Source organism: Galeopterus variegatus, unplaced genomic scaffold (genome assembly GCF_000696425.1).
Source record: "Galeopterus variegatus unplaced genomic scaffold, G_variegatus-3.0.2 Scaffold0, whole genome shotgun sequence".
NCBI lineage: Eukaryota > Metazoa > Chordata > Mammalia > Dermoptera > Cynocephalidae > Galeopterus > Galeopterus variegatus.
This window is the reverse complement of record NW_007726111.1, coordinates 3,004,542-3,024,580: the sequence shown is the minus strand read 5'-3', so window position 1 is coordinate 3,024,580 and position 20,039 is coordinate 3,004,542. Positions and strand designations below refer to the sequence as shown.

General features: G+C 35.1%; 1 protein-coding gene across 3 annotated transcripts in view; it reads right to left on the bottom strand.

Annotated features, from left to right (window-relative positions):
* Window positions 1–20,039, bottom strand: part of HGF (hepatocyte growth factor (hepapoietin A; scatter factor)) — a 78,539-nt gene that overhangs the window by 33,750 nt on the left and 24,750 nt on the right. For all 3 annotated transcript variants that reach the window (XM_008569159.1, XM_008569842.1, XM_008570561.1), the window contains 2 exons: window positions 19,252–19,370; window positions 1,478–1,652 (listed from right to left, as the gene is read on the bottom strand). In XM_008569159.1, the coding sequence (XP_008567381.1) occupies window positions 1,478–1,652; window positions 19,252–19,370 (294 nt within the window). The remainder of the gene's footprint in view (window positions 1–1,477; window positions 1,653–19,251; window positions 19,371–20,039) is intronic.

Sequence of the window (20,039 nt, the reverse complement as noted above, 5' to 3'; positions counted from 1 at the left end):
TGAGCAAAATGTTCAGTCAGATTTTATCAGTTTTATAACGCAGCTGTCACACTTTGTTTTTTGATATTTATGTTTGGTTCTTTTGACCAAAACTAAATCAAAAAAGGATGGCTTAAATTTCAATAAGATTTAACAGTTAAACCTTTGATAATTCAGTTTTATCTGTAGAGTCTGTGAATTAAATTTCTTTAAATTATTAAATTATTATCTTTTTCATTCAGATGAAGCTCATTGGGCATTTGCACATGCACAATTTCTTATTGGGGTTATCACCAGTCATTAGAAGTTCACAAAAAATGAATGACATTGACACTGTCTGCTTTGACCCTTTTGACTAATTTTTTCTTATTTTCTTTGCTTTCTATACTTTGATGTTTATTTTTTAGGTATGAAACACATGAGTCAGGAACAGAGAGTGAATTATTATGAAGGAAATGAGAGAAATAAACCCAGAATGACAACTATAAATCTTGTTATTATAAAATAATTTTTAAAATGTTGATAGATGAATATTTACTATATAAGCAAATAAATTACTGAATTTGCTAAAACACACACACTCACACACACACACACGCAAACACAAACATGTCCCCTCTCCAGTGGATGGGCCAACTAGTACTCATAGCTCTTCATCTTGAAATGTTGGGCTGTCTTACTAAAAGCCAATTACATAAAGCCAATATAGATTATTTATAGGTGCTATTTCAGCATAGCCACTATGAATGACATGTGTGATAAATTTCAAAAGCAATCATTTTATGTTTCTCATAACAAAGTGGACAATTTAAAAACACATGGCACTGTGACTGTGTCTGTCCAACAAAAGTCAAGTGGTGAAAAAAGCAGCCACAAAGAACACACATACAGCTATATATTGATAATCAAGGGCAGTGTCTTTGGCTTGATTAATCTTAACTATTGTTTTACTTACCCACTTTTTGAGGCAAATCCAAAAACAATGAAAAATATTCATTTAAGCTTTTAAAAATAGTTTTTGTTCATAGATTTTTAAGTTTGAAAACTCATCAGTTCAAAATGTTGACTGAAATCAAGTTGGGCCTCTTCTAGTAAGAGAAAAAAAATATGTAACGCCCCCTAAAGCTGATATGAAAATTTAAGAAGGCACATGTTTGAAACATGTCTAATTATTATCATTAACCGATTTATTAAATAAACCTACAAGAGCAAAGCTGTGATCAGAAACAACCTAAGAATGTGTTTCCAAAAGCCATGTGCATCAACCCTCTGGCTCAGAATCACCCAGAATGCTTATTAAAATGCATATTTGAGGACCAAATCCCAGACTAAGAAGTCAAAATCTCTGAGTGGAGGAATAATCTGCCTTTTAACTCCTGTTTATCCCTGAGTGCACTAAAGATTGAGTATCACTAACACGGAAATTAGTGAAGTGTAACCACTCTTTCATTTCCCCCAGGGCCTACTGAAATTTATAACATTTGCCTAATTTACTCACTTGCACTTGAAATTTTCAGGAGTTATGTCATGCTGGTGAGGGTACTGGGAATCCCAACGCTGACACGGAATTCCATTCCAAATAGTATTGATGGTGCCCCTGTAACCTTCTCCTTGGCCTCTTATGCATTCAGTTGTTTCCATAGGGACATCAGTGTCATTCAAAGTACTGTGAGCTATTGGTAAAAATATAATATATAAACTTAAATAAGATATTTCGACATGTTGTCTACCGCTTAGAATTCATCTGCATTTGTATTACCAGGATTTTTCTGTCACTTAACAAGTTTTTATAATAATTGAGTGGAATAAGAAATTCAACTTAACATAATTACTATCTCCATTTCAATTTTCCTTTAATTAAAAACCTAAATAATTTATTCTTGGAAAGTTCTTTAAAGGCCTTTTACTTCCACATATCACTATAACTTACATATGCTGAATATGTAGTATTTCTTTTTTTTTTTTTTTTCCTTTTTTTGTCTTTTTTCGTGACCAGCTACAGATCACAACCCTCAGTGTCGCGCCCGTACCGGACCGGGACCGGCACTGGGATCGCAACCCTCGGTGTTGCGCCCGCACCTCGCTCAGCCAGTGAGCGGCCAGTCTGTATGTGGGATCCGAACCCTTGGCGGGAGCGCCACCGCACTTCCCAAGCGGTGCACTGTAGCAGTGCGCCACCGGGCCGGCCCCAATATGTAGTATTTCTTAAATGGCTATATAAATCTCCTTAAAATCAGATTGCTTAACTACATGCAAAGTAGGTAAAAGAATTAACCATGATTTTCCTCTGACATGATAAATACATTCCAAGATGATATGTTAAATTTCTCTTTTTGATCACTTGTTGGTGATAAAGAACAAATCAGTTGTACCTAGGAAAATCTATTTCCTGCTTTTTCTCCTAGTCCAACTTCAATGCTTACCACACTTCATAAAGATCATAAAATCCTCAGTAACTAAGTAAAAAAAAGGTACAAAATAAAAATTTTACCACCATTTAGACTCTCTTTTTGTGTTTAATGTTTACTCATTTAATCAAAATATAACTCAAAACATTCTGGAGTAAATAAAATTATGCTTGATTTCATTGAATTCCATGAACTAAGCTTAGGCAAACTAAGTGTAGCCTATGTATAGAGTTATTCTATAAGCTTTATGAAAAAAAGGAGAAAGTTTACATTAATGACCACTCCAACAACTCAAATATGTATATACAGATTTTCACTAATTTCACTTTTAGTAACTTTGTTTCAACTCATTAAAAATGTTTCAGTTTCTTATGTGTCTATTTTAGAGAATAGAAACATGGCTTAGAAATATCCTACTAAATTGAAAAGAAATTCATATGAAGATTAAAAATTTCCCAAGATTGACCCATAAAGTGATAATTGAGAGCTGATAGCCAGAGAATTAATATATATTGATAATGGTAATATACATTGATTCAGGAAGAACAAAAAAATATTGGACTGGGAGAAATGACTCCTATAGAAAAAGTTGATACTTGTTACCCAAGTCCCTCATAATTTTAATATTTTTACCTAAAGGTCTTTGATAAAATACAAAATAAGATGGATTTCCTAGGTTCTGACCTACTACATTTCATCAAAGTAAATGCCATTAAACATTTATTATTACTATATTTCTGACAATTTAACTATTAAATGATTTCAGGAGACTGAATGTGGGGGGGAAGGCTTTAAAGGGTGATAACTCTAAAACAGGTAAAAAGCTTGTGCTGATATATTTCATATCTAGTTTAAAACTGATACAGAGTAAGACAAAAATAAGTGTCCCCAGAAATCTATCTGTGAAACCATTAGTTTACTATCTAAGCATTTTAAAAAGAAAAGTTTTGATCCTCTACCTCTTGGCCACAAGCTCTTGGGCAGCAAATTTGTGACCTCTGTCGGGACTCAGAGTCCTAACAATGGAAAGGTCAGAGTTAGGGCAGCCAGTGCAAAACCACTTCCTCTAATCTTCTCATGGAGTTCATTGCCTGCCTCGGGTACCTCAACTCTTACTTTCCTACTTGTGTGTGTTTTGTTTCTTTGTGATTTTTTTCTCAATCTTATTTATATTTATTTTTGTGGGGTACAGTGTGTTGTTTCAATACATGCATACACTGCACAATGATTCACTTAGGGTAGACAGCATAGTTTTTTTTTTTTAAGCTACTTAAAGCTTTTATTTTTTTTTTATTATTTTTATTTTGTCAATATACAATGTAGTTGATTATTATGTCCCATCACCGAAACCTCCCTCCCTCCTCCCTCTCCCCCCTCCCACCTGTTAGTCCCTGACTCCTTCTCTCCTTCCCATACTTCTCCCCTCCCAGCCATTATTCCATTATTCTACTCTCTACTTTGTGTAGCATTTCCCATATGTTTTCTTCTACTGGTTTCATAGTTTGGGGTCTTAAGTTTAGGTCTTTGATTCATTTTGAGTTGATTTTTGTGTCTGGTGAGAGATAGGTGTCTAGTTTCAATCTTCTGCATGTGAATATCCAATTTTCTCAGCACCATTCATTGAAGAGGCTGTCCTTCCCCCACAGTATATTCTTGGCACCTTTGTCAAAAATCAGTTGGCTGTAACTGTATGGGTTTGTCTCTGGGCTCTCTATTCTGTTCCATTAGTCTATTTGTCTATATCTATGCAAGTACTGTGCAGTTTTGGTTACTATAGCTTTACAGTATATTTTGAAGTCAGGAAGTGTGATGCCCCAAGTTTGTTCTTTCTGTTCAAGATTGCTTTAGCTGTACAGGGTCTTTTGTGGTTCCACACAGATTTTAAGGTCATTGTTTTCTACTTCTGTGAAGAATGTCATGGGTATTTTGATAGCGATTGCGTTGAATGTGTAGATTGCTTTGGGTAATATAAATATTTTAATGATGTTAATTCTTCTAACCCATGAACATGGAATATTTTTACATTTATTTGTGTCCTCTTCAATTTTTTCACCAATGTTTCATAGTTTTTATTTACTTCTATGTATTTCATTCTTTTGGTAGCTATTGTGAATAGGATTACTTTCTTGATTTCTTCTTCAGCTATTTCATTATTGGTGTATAGAAAGGCTATTGCTTTTTGTGTGTTGATTATTTATCCTGCCACTATACTGAATTCTTTTATTAGTTCTAGTAATTTTTGGTGGAGTTCTCAGGGTTTTCTATGTATATGTTCATGTCATGTGCAAATAGGGATAGTTTGAGCTCCTCATTTCCAATTTGAATACCCTTTATTACTTTCTCTTGCTTTATTGAGCTGGCTAGAACTTCCAGTACCATGTTGAATAAGAGTGGGGAAACTGGAAATCCTTGTATTGTTCCAGATCTTGGAGGAAAAACCTCCAATTTTTACCCATTCAGTATATTAGCTGTGGGTCTGTAATATATGACTTTTATTGTGAAGTACATTCTTTCAATAACTAGTTTGTTGAGTGTTTTTATCATGAAAGGGTGTTAGATTTTATCAAATGCTTTTCTGCATCTATTGAAATGATCATGTTTTTTTCCCTTCATTCTGTTGATGTGATGCATCACGTTTATTGATTTCCATATGTTGAACCGTCTTTGTATCACTGGGATGAAGCCCACTTGATCATGATGAATGATTTTTTTTAATGTGTTGTTGGATTCTGTATGCTGGTATTCTGTTGAGGATTTTCATACCTGTGGTCATTAGGAACATTGGTCTGTAGTTTTCTTTTTGTTGTTGGATCTTTCTCCAGTTTTGATATAAGATTGATGTTGGTCTCATAGAATGAGTTTAGAAGTATTCCAGCCTCTTCAGTTTTTTGGAAGAGTTTGAGAAGAATTGGAATTGGTACTTTTATAAATGTCTGGTAGAATTCAGCAGTAGAGCCATCTGGTCCTGGGGTTTTCTTTGTTAGGAGATTTTTTATTATGTCTTCAGTTTCATTACCTGTTATTGGTCTGTTCAGGTTTTCTAGTTCTTCATGATTCAACCTTAGTAAGTTGTGCGGATCCAGGAATTTATCCATTTCTTCTCAGTCTTCCAGATTCTTTGCATATTGTTGTTCATAGTAGTCTCTTATGATCCTTTGTATTTCTGTGGTATCAGTTGTAATGTCTCCTTTTCCATTTCTAATTTTATTTATTGGAGCCTTCTCTCTTTTTTCTTTGTTAGTCTAGCTAAAGGTTTACCAATTTTGTTTATCTTTTTGAAAAAACACCTTTTGTTTCATCAATCTTTTGTATTGTTTTTTAAAATCCCTAATTCATTTATTTTGCTCTGATCTTTGCTATTTCTCTCCTTCTATTGATTTGGGGTATGGTTTGTTCTTGTTTTTCTGGTTCCTAAGGCGTACATTCGGTTGTTCATTTGATGTCTTTCTTCTTTTTTAATGTAGATATTTATTGCTATAAACTTCCCTCTTAGAACTGCTTTTGCTGTATCTCATAGGTTCTGGTACACTGTGTTTTCATTTTGTTTTTCCCCAGAAAATTTAATTTCCTTTTTTAATTTCTTCTTTGACCCATTCATTGTTTAGGAGCACACTGTTTAATTTCCATGTATTGGTATGGTTTCTAACGTCTCTTTTGTTGTTGATTTCTAGTTTTATTTCACTGTAATTGGACATGATATGATTTTAATTTTTTTAAAATTTGTTGAGCCTTGTTTTGTGACCTAACATATGGTCTATTCTAGAGAATGTTCCATGTGCTGATGAAAAGAATGAGTATTTTCTAGCTGTTGGATAGGATGTTTTATATATGTTTATTAGGTCCAATTGGCCTAGAGTAAAGATTAATTCTGATGTTTTCTGGTTAATTTTCTGTCTGGATGATCTGTCCTTTGCTGAAAGTAGGGTGTCCAATCCCCAACTATTAATGATTTGGAGTCTATTTCTCCCATTAGGTCTAATAGTAATTGCTTTACATCTGGGTGTTCTGGAGTCAGGTGCATATATATTTACAACTATATATCCTCTTATTGAATTGATCTCTTTATCATTATATAAAGACCTTACTTGTCTTTTTTTGCTTTCCTTGGCTTCAAATCTATTTCACTGAAATAAGTGTAGCTACCGCTGCTCTTTCTTGTTTTCCATTTGCATGAAATATCTTTTTCAATCCCATCACTTTCAGTTGTGTGTATTAATCGGTGAAATGAGTTTCTTGTAGGCAGCATACTGTTGGTTCCTGTTTTATAATCTATTGAGCCACTCTGTGCCTTTTCCCTGAAGTATTTAATCTATTTACATTTAGCATTACTATTGATATATAGGAACTTGTTATGGCCATTTTGTTACTTTTTTTCTGATTGTTTTGTTAATCCTTTTTTATTTTTCTGATCTTACTGTCTCCCTTTGTGATTGAGTGGTTTTCTCTAAAAGTGTATTTTGATTTCTGGCTATTTATTTTTAGTATACCTCTTTTTATATTACAGTTACTATGAGGCTTACAAAAAACACGTTAGTTATAACAGATTATTTTAGATTAACAACAACTTAGCTATGATATATACAAAAAAGCCAACTCTACACTTCGGTGTCATTCCCCCCATACCTCTTGACATCGTATTGTTTCCAGTTCCATCTTCTAATATTGCCTATGTCTTTGGTAGTTGTTGTGTTTGTTGTTTTCTTATTATGTTGGTCCTTTAGCCTTCATACTAAAGATGTAAACAGTTTATTCACCCCTCTGATGACATTGGAGTATTGTGAGGTTGTCTGTGAACATACTTCACTAATGAGTTATGCACCTTCAAATGTTTTCTTGCTACTCCTTAGCATTGTCTTCTTTCAAATTGAAGAATTCCCTTTAGCATTTCTTGTGAGGCAGGTCTAGAGTTGGTGAGTTCCCTAGCTTTTGTTTGTCTGGGAAAGACTTTATTTTTCCTTCATATTTGAAGGTTAGTTTTGCTAGATAGAGAATTCTTGGCTGACAGTCTTTTTCCTTCAACACTGAATATATCGTTCCATTCTTTTCTGGTCTATTAGGTTTCTACTGAGAAATCCTCTGAGAAATGTATTTGCACTCCATTGAATATTATGTATTTCTTTTTCTCAGCTGCTTTCAGTATCTTTTCTTTGTCTTTGGTTTTTGATAATTAGCTTATCATTTACCTTGGGGTGTTTCTCCTTGAATTGAATTTGATTGATGACCTCTGAGCTTCCTGTACCTGGATGCTGTCATCTGTCTCCATACTTGAGACATTTTCAGCCATTATTTCCTTGAATATGCTTTCTATATCTTTTCCTTTTTCTTCTCCTTTGGGTATGCCAATTATATGGAGGTTATTTTGCTTCAGAGAATCCCATATTTGCTGGATTTTTTTCATTTTTTCTCATTCATTTTCTTTTGCTCCTCTGATTTGATAAATTCATATGTTTTATCTTAGAGCTCACTGATCTTTTCCTCTGTTTGATTAAGTCTGCTATTGGAGGTTTCTATTGAGTTTTTTAGTTCAGATAATGTATTCTTTTTTTGTGGAATTTCTATTTGACTTTTTAAAATTGATTCTATTTCTTTGTCAAGTTTCGCATTTTGTTCCTGGATTATTTTCCAGATATCATTTAATTTTCTACCTGTATTTTCTTGTGACTCCCTGAACATCCTTAAAATGGTTATTCTGAATTCTCTGTCAGACATTTCATAAACCCACTGTTCCTCAGATCCATTGCTGGTGTTTCATTTGTTTCCTTTGATGATGTTATATTTCTGTGTTCTTTCTTGATCTTTCTGTCTTTATGCTGATACCTAAGCATTTAAAGAGACTGTTACCTCTTCCTACCTCTTCCAGGTTTTATATGTGTTCTTTGCTGGTATTTAACCTTTACTGGTTAATATCAGAACTTTGTCTCTAATCCATGGTTTTGTTTTTTCTTCTTTTTCTTTCAGTTCTGTGTTAGATTATTATCTACCACCACCACTTAAACTCTGCACTGGAACAAATTTGTTGTCCTTTGGCTAATTCCAAAATGAAGGAATTTCATGTGGGGACCAGCATTTGAGCCTGTGGTTGAACAAAATTGCTGCTTTGCTGTTGATTCTCTGTGGGAGGCTTTTTGTGCAGTTCAAGCACTACTCTGGTACTGTGCACATGTAATGCACAGACCCAGTCTTGATGAGTACACCTTTGGCTAGATATGGACCCATTACATCTTACTGAAAAACTAGTTCAAGGCTGAGCCCATCAGAAATTAACATTCTTTACTTCTCGGATACTAGCATAATTTGCCAGATACCAACCAAAACAATGGGGGGGAAAGGAATATAGTATTTAGACATGATTAAAGATTTGGCCATTATCTGATGGAATTTCTAAATACAGAAGCAGCATCAGAGGGCTGTTTCCTCTGCTGAGTGAAAGTAGGTTCTCATTGTAAAGATATGTCTGTGTGAGGATGAGAGAGTCAAACATTCTGTGTATAGTGTTAATGTAAAATTAAATATCAAGTATCACTTCTAAAGTGTGTTATTAGACAAGAGTATAATATCACATTCTAGAAGTATTTTGGAAAATATTTTGGAATTTCAAAAGTTTTTTTCATAAATAACTTTCTAATGTTATGCTTTTGTAGAAATGATCCATGATGGTTAAAATTTGAAGTGATATGTACAGCCTTAAATTTAAAAACAAGTTTAAACATACTTTATAAAATGGGAAATGATTAAGATAAATTAAGTTTATAATAATTCATTAGGAAATCAATACTTGGCAGATGCAATGAGTAACTGTAAGGAATGCATGATCATCAGAAAATATTAAAAGGAAGATAAATTTAAACACTAATAGAGGATAAATATTTTTCCTAATTTGTGGACAAATTTTCAATTTTTAGTAGACTCTGTGAAAAGGAAAATCTGTACTACAAAAACCCTATGTCAAAGAAAAGACTACCTGTATAAAAATATTTAGAAAAATAACTTTATTGTTGAGTTGTCCACTAAAACTTCAGTTTCAAGCTCAGAGATCTATATTTTTGCTACTTACTCTATACCTCAAATGCAGAGGTTTCCAACCGTATTTAATTAAATAAGCTTAACTAATAAGTTTTACTTTAAAAGTAGCAATTATAAAATACTCATTATATGAATCATTATTTGAACACTTTTTTCTAAACTTTCATTAATATATTTTAAACCCTTTGATATAAATTTATCTTAAAGAGTAACTATTCACTAAAAATATGTAAATATTAAAATCGTTAAATTAAAATCAAAATTTTGTCCTTTTTTTTTTTTTTGAGACCGGCCACACCGTGCTCAGCCAGTGAGCGCTGTGAGCGTACCGGTCATCCCTATATAGGATCTGAACCCGCGGTGGGAGTGCTACTGCGCCCCAGCGCCGCACCCTCCTGAGTGCACCATGGGCTCGGCCCTAAAATCAAAATTTTGGATTTGCATTAAATAATTTGGATTGTTTACTAGATTCTAATTTGGAGGTAGAAAGTTAAAGCTTTTGGAATTTCCAGAATTGCATAATTCAAAGAATTACTGCACATTAATAAAAATACAATATTCTACCAAAAAAAACAACTTTTCATTAGGCTTCATCAAGATGTAAAGAATCTAAATAATAGCATTATTCTTTTTGTCTTTTATTTTAATAAACATCCATAACTTTAAAATATATAACCTAAATGATTTGAAAGTTTTACTTTTTCTTGTGTTTTAATCTACTGGAAATATTTCTCATGATTTTGTCCATGAACCAACAGCATTCAGCTAGTATTTTTCTTTAACTACAAAGTACCCACTGAAGTCAGTGCATCTATATTTATCCCATGTGACATTTAGCTGCTAGAAATGACCCCAGAAACAAACACCACATAATTCTTGTGGCAATGTAAAGAATAAACAATAAAGGTGAATAAAGATATATTAGTACAACAAGGTAACTGAGTAGTTTTCATCAATATATGAGTTATTATTAGATTTCATGAAGCTGTTTAATAAATATTAGCTGATGAGGACTATGATGAATGATTTATCCATAGACCATTTAACTGTGATATAAATTTTGATCTTTGCTGCTCACATATGTACTATTCAAACAAAATGAATGATTCCTGAACTGCTGTAAAATAGATTCCTGCTGCTGCCCTACTGTATAAATATCAAAACCTGGTACAGAAGCAAAACAAACACTTCATGACAATTGATTTGGAAAGAACTATTAAATGTTGGGAAAGGCATTCCTTTGTACTTCATACTTTAACATGGGACCTGAAGAAAGGAGGGTTTTGAAGAGTTTCCAGTGGTCAAACTAAGTATCAAAGAAGCACAGAAACATCCCCAAATATCAGCTGAAGCAGATCAAGTTTAGTCAAAGGAATATGCTTTTAAAATATGGCACCCCCACATACACAAATATTTTTGTATGTTTGTCTACCAAGTTCACACTGAAAATACCAGCAACTCTTCTGAGGGTTCCTCACAAACAAAACATTCTACCAGGAGTGTCAGTGATGGCCACCCTTTGGAAGCAGACGCAAAGATACTTATATGATCCTCAGTGGCCTAGGAGTGAAGGAATGTTTTCCTTTGATGATTGACACAAAGTTTTCTCTTTGGAAATACTTTAAGGAAAACATTTTCTATTGAAATTTTTCACTGCCCTGTTAGAACATGATCAAATACCATGGGTGCCTCTTGGAACGTTAATTTCACTTCACTGGTGTGTATGTGCTGTGATCTGAGGACTATATTTGGAAGGGAGTTTTAAGGTTTGAATAGATTTTTTGAAAGAAATAGCATCAACTATTGTCTCATTATTGGGACAAATGTCTTGCCGTCCTACAGACAGAGACCAGTAGAGGAAAATCACTGATACTAAATTTGATCTGTTTCCTCTGTGAAGCGCTGCCCAAAGCCTTGCAGAGAGGCCACATAGCCTGATGGAGGTCTGTGAGCAGCAGCTGGAGCATGCAAGTGCACATACACATTGCAAAGAGCCACACCCAGGGCTTTGTAAGCTTTAAATGAACAGTAAATAAATCCTTATATTTACAATCCTTCACACCCCCTATACCACCACCCTCACCAAAAAAAAAAAAAAGAAAGAAAGAAAGAAAGAAAGAAAAAAAATCCAGATTTCCCTTTGGAGACAAGCTATTACTGTTATTTTTCTTTTAAGTAAGAATAAGTTGCTTCGTAGGCCCAGTGGACAAATAGTTGACTATCCCTTAAAGTAGTTCAACCCAACCCACTGTTTCTTATGCTCAGCTACTGAAGAGCAACTGAAACATAGGACTTACTTTGTGATGGTCTCTGGAGATGGAGAACAGTATGGAAAGCCACTCTCCCATCAACAGTACTTGTGCCGTTTGGGACACAAAAGTCAGGATCAGGCTCTTTGTAAATTTAAAGAGCTTCTTGTTTTAAAATTGACATGGGAAAGTAGAGACCTCCGAAGTACAAACCTCAAAATGTTTGCACATTTGCTTTCCATGTGAAGCCAGGTTCATATCTGAAACATTTCCCTTTACTTTATCCAAGTTTTTTTTTTCTGGTACAAAATGCTCAAGAGACAAGACTTTCATGAAAGGTCTTCAATTCTATAGTCTTATTCCTTATGGATGACTTGGAAAAGACCTCCAAGTACAAGATTTTTCCCTGGAGAAAGGGTATTGATAGCATTGTATTGTTTTTTTCTGATTCAGAATACAATATGATATTTCTATAAATCTCTATTCTGTCCTTGGATGAATTAATAAAATGCAATGAAACAATCAGCTTTCTTTTAAATATAAAACAATTTGTTAAAATTATTTTCCCAACATACAAACACACTGAATGTTGAAAGGTGGCAATACTCTCTTGACATGATGCTGATGTTCATTGGGTACTAAAAGGAACAATTTTGGGGCCGGCCCGGTGGCGCACTGAATAGTGCGCCGCTTGGGAAGTGCAGCGGCGCTCCCGCCCGAGGGTTCGGATCCCACATACAGACCGGTTCCCGCTCACTGGCTGAGCGAGGCGCGGGAGCAACACCGAGGGTTGTAATCCCGTTGCCGGTCCCCAGTCCGGTGCAGGGGCAACACTGAGGGTTGCGATCCATTGCCGGACACGGAAAAAGACAAAAAGACAAAAAAAAAAAAAAGGAACAATTTTTGTAAACGGCAACATACCTATATAATCTGTTCATGGTGCCATTAAAAAAGTACCACAGGTTTGGTGGTTTAAACAACAGCAATTTATTTTCTTACATTTCTGGACTGGGAAGTTTAAGACCAAGGTGCTAGCCAATTGGATACCTGGCAAGGGCTCTCTTTCTGGCTTACTGATGGTGGCCTTCTTGCTAGGTCCTCACATGATAAAGAGATGGAGAGAGAGAGAGAAATCTCTCTCTCTCTCTTCTTGTAAGACCACCAGTCCTACTAGGTTAGGTCTCACCTTTATGACCTCATTTAATGTTAATTACCTCTTAAAATCCCTAAATCGTCACACTGGGAGTTAGAACTACAATGTTAGAATTTTGGAGGGATGCAGTTAAGTCTATAGCAACACCTTGAATAAAAACCTTAGCTATCAAAGAATTGCTTAAATCTTTAGAAGTATCCAGAGCCAGAACAGAGAGTAGGAGAGCATGGAGAGAAATGTGGTGGTATATGAGGTCATATATGAGGTTAGAGGTATGGGTATGGAAGTAAAAGATGGTTTTCTTTTGTCTTTATCCTAAGATCAAAGGAAATCATTGAATGGTTTTTAATTGGGATGTGTGTGTGCATGTGTATGCTGAGAATGATATAATCAAATTTTTGAAAACAACACACTATCTGCAGTGTGGAGAAGAGTTGAAGAAAAAAATAGTGGATATTGATACAACTTCACTCAGAAGGCCATTCAAATATTCATGATGAAAAATAATGCTCTTGGATAATGGAGATAGTAACAGAGTGAAAAGGCCATGTTTAAGAGGAACATAGAAGATAAAATTGACAGGACTTGGTGATGGAGCAAATGTGAGAAATGAAGGAGAGGTCTGTCCACGATTACTCTAGACTTTTGGATTTTAAAGTGGGTAAATGGTGGTACCAATCATTCAAATGGGACTTTAAAAAGCAGAATAGACCTTCCTACAGGATTAATGAAGAAAATCAGAGAAAAAAGATAATAAATGATAGAAGAGGTCTCCAATGGAGTGAGTTGCTGGTGGTGAGACTGGGAAGAATTGCAGCAGGCAAGAGGCATATCCCAGTGAGTGTACCTTACGGGGACCATATCAGCCTCACATGTTCTGACATGTAGCAAAATGCTATTCTCAGCAGGTCCAAGGATACCTGAGTTTCCTAAGATCCTTCTGGGGGGGTCCAGGAGATCAAAACTATTTTCATAATAACACGAAGATGATATTGTTCTTTATACGGTGGAGTTTTCCATATGCAATGTGATGTACGATATCCCAAAAGACTGAATACAGAAGCAAATGCAAGACATCTAGCTGTCTTCTATTAAGGTGGCATTCAAGAAATTTATAAAATTTCTAAATTTCTCTAAAATCTACAATGCCACTGTTTTTCCTAATTTTTTTTGGAAAATATTTTCATTAAAAATTTATCTATTAACATCCAGTGAGCTTATTGTTTTCAATGAATTAATAAGTGTTTTTTAATTTCTCCTTCAATTTCTAATAAAGTAAATATTGATTCATATAACCTACATAGAAAGTTGGAGTTCCCGATCATGTTAAAGAGTATACAGTTGTCTTCAGTTCAAGATGTTTGTGAAATGATTTAAATAATCAATGAGATTTTCAGAACATCAGTCACAAGGCAGCATTTCAATTGACAGAGACCTATTGAAATTCACTTCAGAAAAACCCAATTAGTTCTAACAGATATTGTTTCTCTCTGAAGCAGTGGACTGATATATAGGACAAACTTTTATTCAGAACATAAAGTTATTACAGGGGAAAACCATAAGAAAACCAATACTTCTTTCAGGCACTATACAGGACTTCCAATCTTCTTATATGTTTGCAATGTCTTAAAATTCCATGTGCCTGGAATTCTGCTAAAAGTTATATAGTCAGAAAACTTGTGAGCTGCTGATATTTGGGTAGAAGTCCCCTTCTGAGGAATGCAGTGTGAGGGAAGGCTAAGAAGACCTGTCCTGAGTACTCAGTACATTTGTCAGTCAACAAGCAACATTCATCCTTCCCTTTCAAGTGATACACTGATGTAAGGTAGGAGCTTGAGAGCAAAGTCACAAGAACAAATTTGTAGTTCATTCAGCTTTGAACAAATAAAAGGAACCAAGAGCAGCATTCAAACATTGGCTCTGAAAAGTGTAAGTATCTCAGTATCAAGGCACTATCAGCTTTTGCTTTGCTAGTTCATGGTAAAGCTCTAAAACTTCAATTTTATCACAGGCCTTGGTCTGTTTTGGTCACTTTTCTATCCCTGCATCTAGAAACATGTTTGACAAATAATAGCTGCTCAAATAATATTTATTTAATGAATGTTATGGAGAAAGGGAAAAACAACCCTCTTTTTTTTCTTCACGCTTGCTGAGATTGCCTTGTGCCCAAGGCTTTGACTGTCATATTCACTCATGACTTTCCATGACCTTCTAGAGAAGACCGATCTTGTTTGCACTATGGACATAGACTCCAAGCACTTGCATCTCAATATAAGCAGAACTAAACTTATCATCTTTCTCCTTAAATTAATACCTCTCTTATTTCATCTCCCAATAACTTGGGAAATATTCTAGACTTTTCTCTTTTACTATCCCATTTCCCACTATATGCTATTTGTTATTATATGAATAACTTGGACATTTGACCTCTTTAACATTGTTCACATCCTTCTTCACCTTATTTTTCTCACTGCTTACTTATTGTCCTAACTCTTTATTTCACACTCTCGTTATTTCTTACTGGCTTGTATTTTATGAACTTTATGTTGGTGAGCCTTTTATTCCTCACCTCATCATGTTCTCTGAAAGATTTTTATATTCAATGTATAAATTTTTTAATTTCCTGTGATCACAAGGTTCTAAGAGATAAATACACACACCTACACTAAACATACACACACACATACCACATGCTCAGAAACACACCCATATGTGTATGTATATATTCTGGATAGATTCATTCATTATTAGTAGTCCATAAATGATAATAAACAGCACGGATATATGTTTGATGTATTTTCAAAGATCTCTTTGTTTAGTGTCCCCAAGGTTTTTACATCCCAGGGCAATGCACTACAGCAAAATTCAAGAGGAATGGGAAGTCTGCCTTTGTTCAGTAAAGTAGGAAAGGGTGGTAGTAAATGGGAAAATAGGGGTATCACACTCGCCTGACTTGTGAAGAGCATGTGCATCTCAGGCAGGGACTTTGGGAAAGAATTCATATGGAAGTAGAGGAGCTGGAACTTGATCCCCTTAAACTATCCATGCCCACAGAAGCCTAGAAGAGTCCTTGTGTTCCCTGGATTTCGTGGACATCAGTTTGGAGAACACTATCCTAGATCACAAATGAGATAAGACCCCACCCCCTGCTTAATTTTTTTAGTGTTTCTCTTGGCAACTGGATGGGCTACTCTTGGATCCTATTTGTTCTGCCTCATATCAGCTTAGTTTTTCCCATATTCTTCCATTTTCCTGTTTTAACCCCACACCCTACCCATACCAACCTACTTGCTATGTCTTGAACACTGCAGTTCTGCTCCACCCATCCATGTCTTTGCACCTCTCTTCACTGCCTCATCACAGCCATTTCATAGAATTGAAATAAGAATTATTGATACTAGATGGAAAGCATTTCTCTGTGTTAAATAAATGATGGCAATTTTGATTTTCTAATACAGTTATTATGTCATGAACCAAGAGTTTAAAAATCTCTTTTCAACTTGTAAAAGAGTAAGTGACACAATCATCAACTCTATTCTTTTCTTCAAACATACTGAAAACCCAGAATGAGTTTAGCTGGTCTGGACTAAAAGACAACCAGAAAGCTGGCCCAGAAATTTAATAATACAAATAAAAAGTGATAATCAATTATCTGTTGCAACCAGTGCAAGTAAATGTGTGTGGTCCCTAAGATCTCCACCCACTGGCGTATACACCTGTATAATTCCTTCCCCTTGAGTGTGCATGAAACTCATGAATACAACGAGAGAGTCACTCCTGTGATTAGGTTATGTTATAAAACAAAGGTGAAGAGATTTTATATATGCAATTAAAGTCCCTAGTCAGTTGATTTTAAATTAATTATAAAGAAGATTAACTTAGGTGGGCCTGACCTAATCAGATGAGCTCTTTAAAAGGTCTAGAGGTCAGCAGTTCAAAGCAGTAGAGTTGCTATCCTGTTGGCCTTGAAGAAGTGATCTTCTATATTGTGGAGAGGGTCATCTGTCAGGGAATGGCAGGCAGCCTCTAGGAGCTTAAAGTCTCAGCCTTATAACCACAAGAAACTGAATTCTGCCAACAGCCAGTGAACTTGAAATGGGATGCTAAGTCACAAGTCTGGTGGGCACCTTGATCATGACTTTGTGAGATCCTTAGTAGGGAACTCACCTGAGTCATGCCTGGACTCCTGACCCACAGAAACAATGAAATAGTAAATGTGTGTTGTTTTAAGCTGCTAAGTTTTGGTAATTTGTTATGCCACAGTAGAAAACTAAAACAAAATTGAAACTACCATCAAATTTCTCAGTTTTGCATGATAGGCTTGACTGTATATGTGAGCCAAAACATTTGAAAGAATATGCATAAAACCTTATCTCCTATGCTTTCCAGAATGTCAACTTTATTTCATTCATTTTAATAAAAGTGTAATCTCTTTACATCTATATTTACATCTCCACCTATGTATATTACATATATACTCACATATAGATATATTTTAAACTAAAAGATATTCTGTAATAAAATATTTCTAAAATATTTCCAGAACTCAGAAGGTTATTTTAATCTGAATAATATGGGTTTGGCTCACAAATTCTACTATCATTTTCTTAGAATTAACATCCTATAAACACCACCTTCTAGTTAACAAAGCCATCAGAATTATTGCATGTTATGTGCATAATTAGCCAATTCCTGTTTGAACAGAAAAGAGAAAGAAACGAATTTAATAGTCAGGACCTGTCATTTTCTTTCTAGTCTTTTTACTTTTGTCTCCCAATCTCTTTTTAAAATAACTTAAAGATCGGTTTGGAACTGAAGAGGAGAGTAACACTTGGATTCCTCAGTGTGTACATGCCAGTTAAAAGGTGAATGTGCAGATGAGTATACATGTATGTGAATACGTGTGTGTGTGTATGTGTGTTTATACTGGTTGTATTTCAGAGCAGATTTATAGGAGTACTTAAAACACAAAAAACTGAAGAGAAACAGTTGTTTTATTTTGCCTAACTGGTCTAGAATGATGGAAAGATTAGTCAGATCAAACAAGTCAAAGAATGGAACTAACCAGTCTATGCAGAGAAACACTGCCACAGGAGACACCTTTTATTTTAAAGGACAAAACAGATGATTCAATTTCCTTGGAACATTGAGTTCCACTCAAAGAGGCTTCCAGATTCTGCAGTTATTTCGCATATGCCAGGCACATCCTCTTTCTATGGGCTTTGTATGAGTTGCCCAAAACATTTCTTCTTGTTAGCAGGTCTAAGTGGAGAGGGGTTTACCTTGGCAGTACCATAGTGTTGATATTAGTGGATAAGGTTTGTTTACAGAAATATCGCCATCATGCTACTATATGGTATTATGCAAGTATCTATCCATGTCCTCATAATTGTATATGTTACTCTGGGTTCTTATTTATTTATTTTACATATACATAAAGGGGGTCCTTTATATATATTTGGTCCTATATATATATGTACATTTGTCTACCAAGTCCACACTGAAAATATATATACACACACACACATACACACATACCTTTGTATTATCAAGCCAATTGATAACATTATTACACCTTATTAAATTTTTGCAACTCTATTGATCTGAAAGCATTTCAGGATCCAATTGAAAAAATGAGACCTGTATTCATAGAAGCAAAAAGCACATCTATATCTAATTATTATCAAGCACTATTTCAGAAAAGAGCAAAAATGTGTGAGTTAGCCACAGAGGAGAGGACAAGTATACAGATTTAAAGGGATGCCACAGCACAAGTAAAAAAAGAAGCTTTTTAGCATAAATTCAGGAGAGCTCAACAGAGGCCAGGATACAGAAAAAGATTATAGGGAATGCAAAGAAAAAGGCAGGTAGAAACAGAATACAGGCTGTGTACAAGGACAATCAGAGAGGTAGGAATCAGCTACTAGAGATTCAAGACATCTGTGAAAAGCTTCTATTGGACTCGTTATTCTTCACTGCAGCCTCTGTCATTCACCAGAAGAGGGTCACAGTCAGCTGACAGTTCATATTATGTCTCTGGGAAGGAAAGGTGGGGAAAGGATACAGGATCGGAAGGGAAGAATCTAAGGTCCTAACTTTTACTGCCCTAATGACGTTGTGATGCTGCACGTATTCCTTGATCTTTTTCTCTCTCTGGATTTTTAAAAATTTTTTTGAATAATATTAGAATGTTTAGGCTTTTATCATAAGTATAAGTACTTTTGTGCATGTATGGACTTGCATATTTATCTCTTTCAAAATAATGGTCTCTGAAAATACAAAAGATTGGGAAGGATTATGTAACACATTCTTAAAATATTAAAACCCGCACACATTAAAGCATCAGGTGAAATAGTTGTTAACCTGTCTCACTAATAATCGCCTGCTTAGATCCAGTCTGTGAGAGGAAAAGGAAGCAATAAATTTGACCCTAACTTACCGCACATTTTAATTGCACAGTACTCCCAGGGGGTGTCAGGGTCAAGAGTATAGCACCATGGCCTCGGCTTGCCATCAGGATTGCGGCAATAATTATCATCAAAGCCCTTGTCGGGATATCTGCAAACCACACCGAGAAAAGTGTCACGTAAATCTGCCTGGAAGCACCACCCAGCCTCAGCTCACAAAATAACTTTCCACCTAGCTTGGATACTACTAGCTAAGAAAAGAGGAGGTTTTCTATGTTTTGGCTTACAAGGACTGCTAATCATTAACTATTGAATCTATTAACTTTCATATTCCACTAAGTATAGGGTATCATCCCCTTTGCTAATAAGCTAGGCACCTGTCCATCAGTTGAGATCTCAGAGTGAATCCTTTTCTCATAAAGCCCAATTAAGAACAGACTACCTAAACATGACCTCATGTAGAATGCTCACTAAGAAATCAGGTTCTCTTCTAGGGCAAACTTAAAGTTCAAACAAAAGTTAGGATTCAGTTCTTCTGTTACTAATGATAGCTCAATTTTGAAAATGGAGGCTTTCTAGGTCACGCCCTCACCTCCTCCAGAGCAAGAGACAAACTCCATCACACCACTTTCTCCACATCCCACCTCCCTTTAAGTTAACAGAGTCCTGAGTTTGTGACTTGATTTTAATTGCTACCATATCCCTTCTGCTCTCACTTAAAAGACAAGACATGCATTTAAAAAATAAATCAGAGTTTTAATTTCATTTAAAAGGACAACAATAAACAAAAAAAGATAAAGAAAAAGAAGAAAAAAAAACC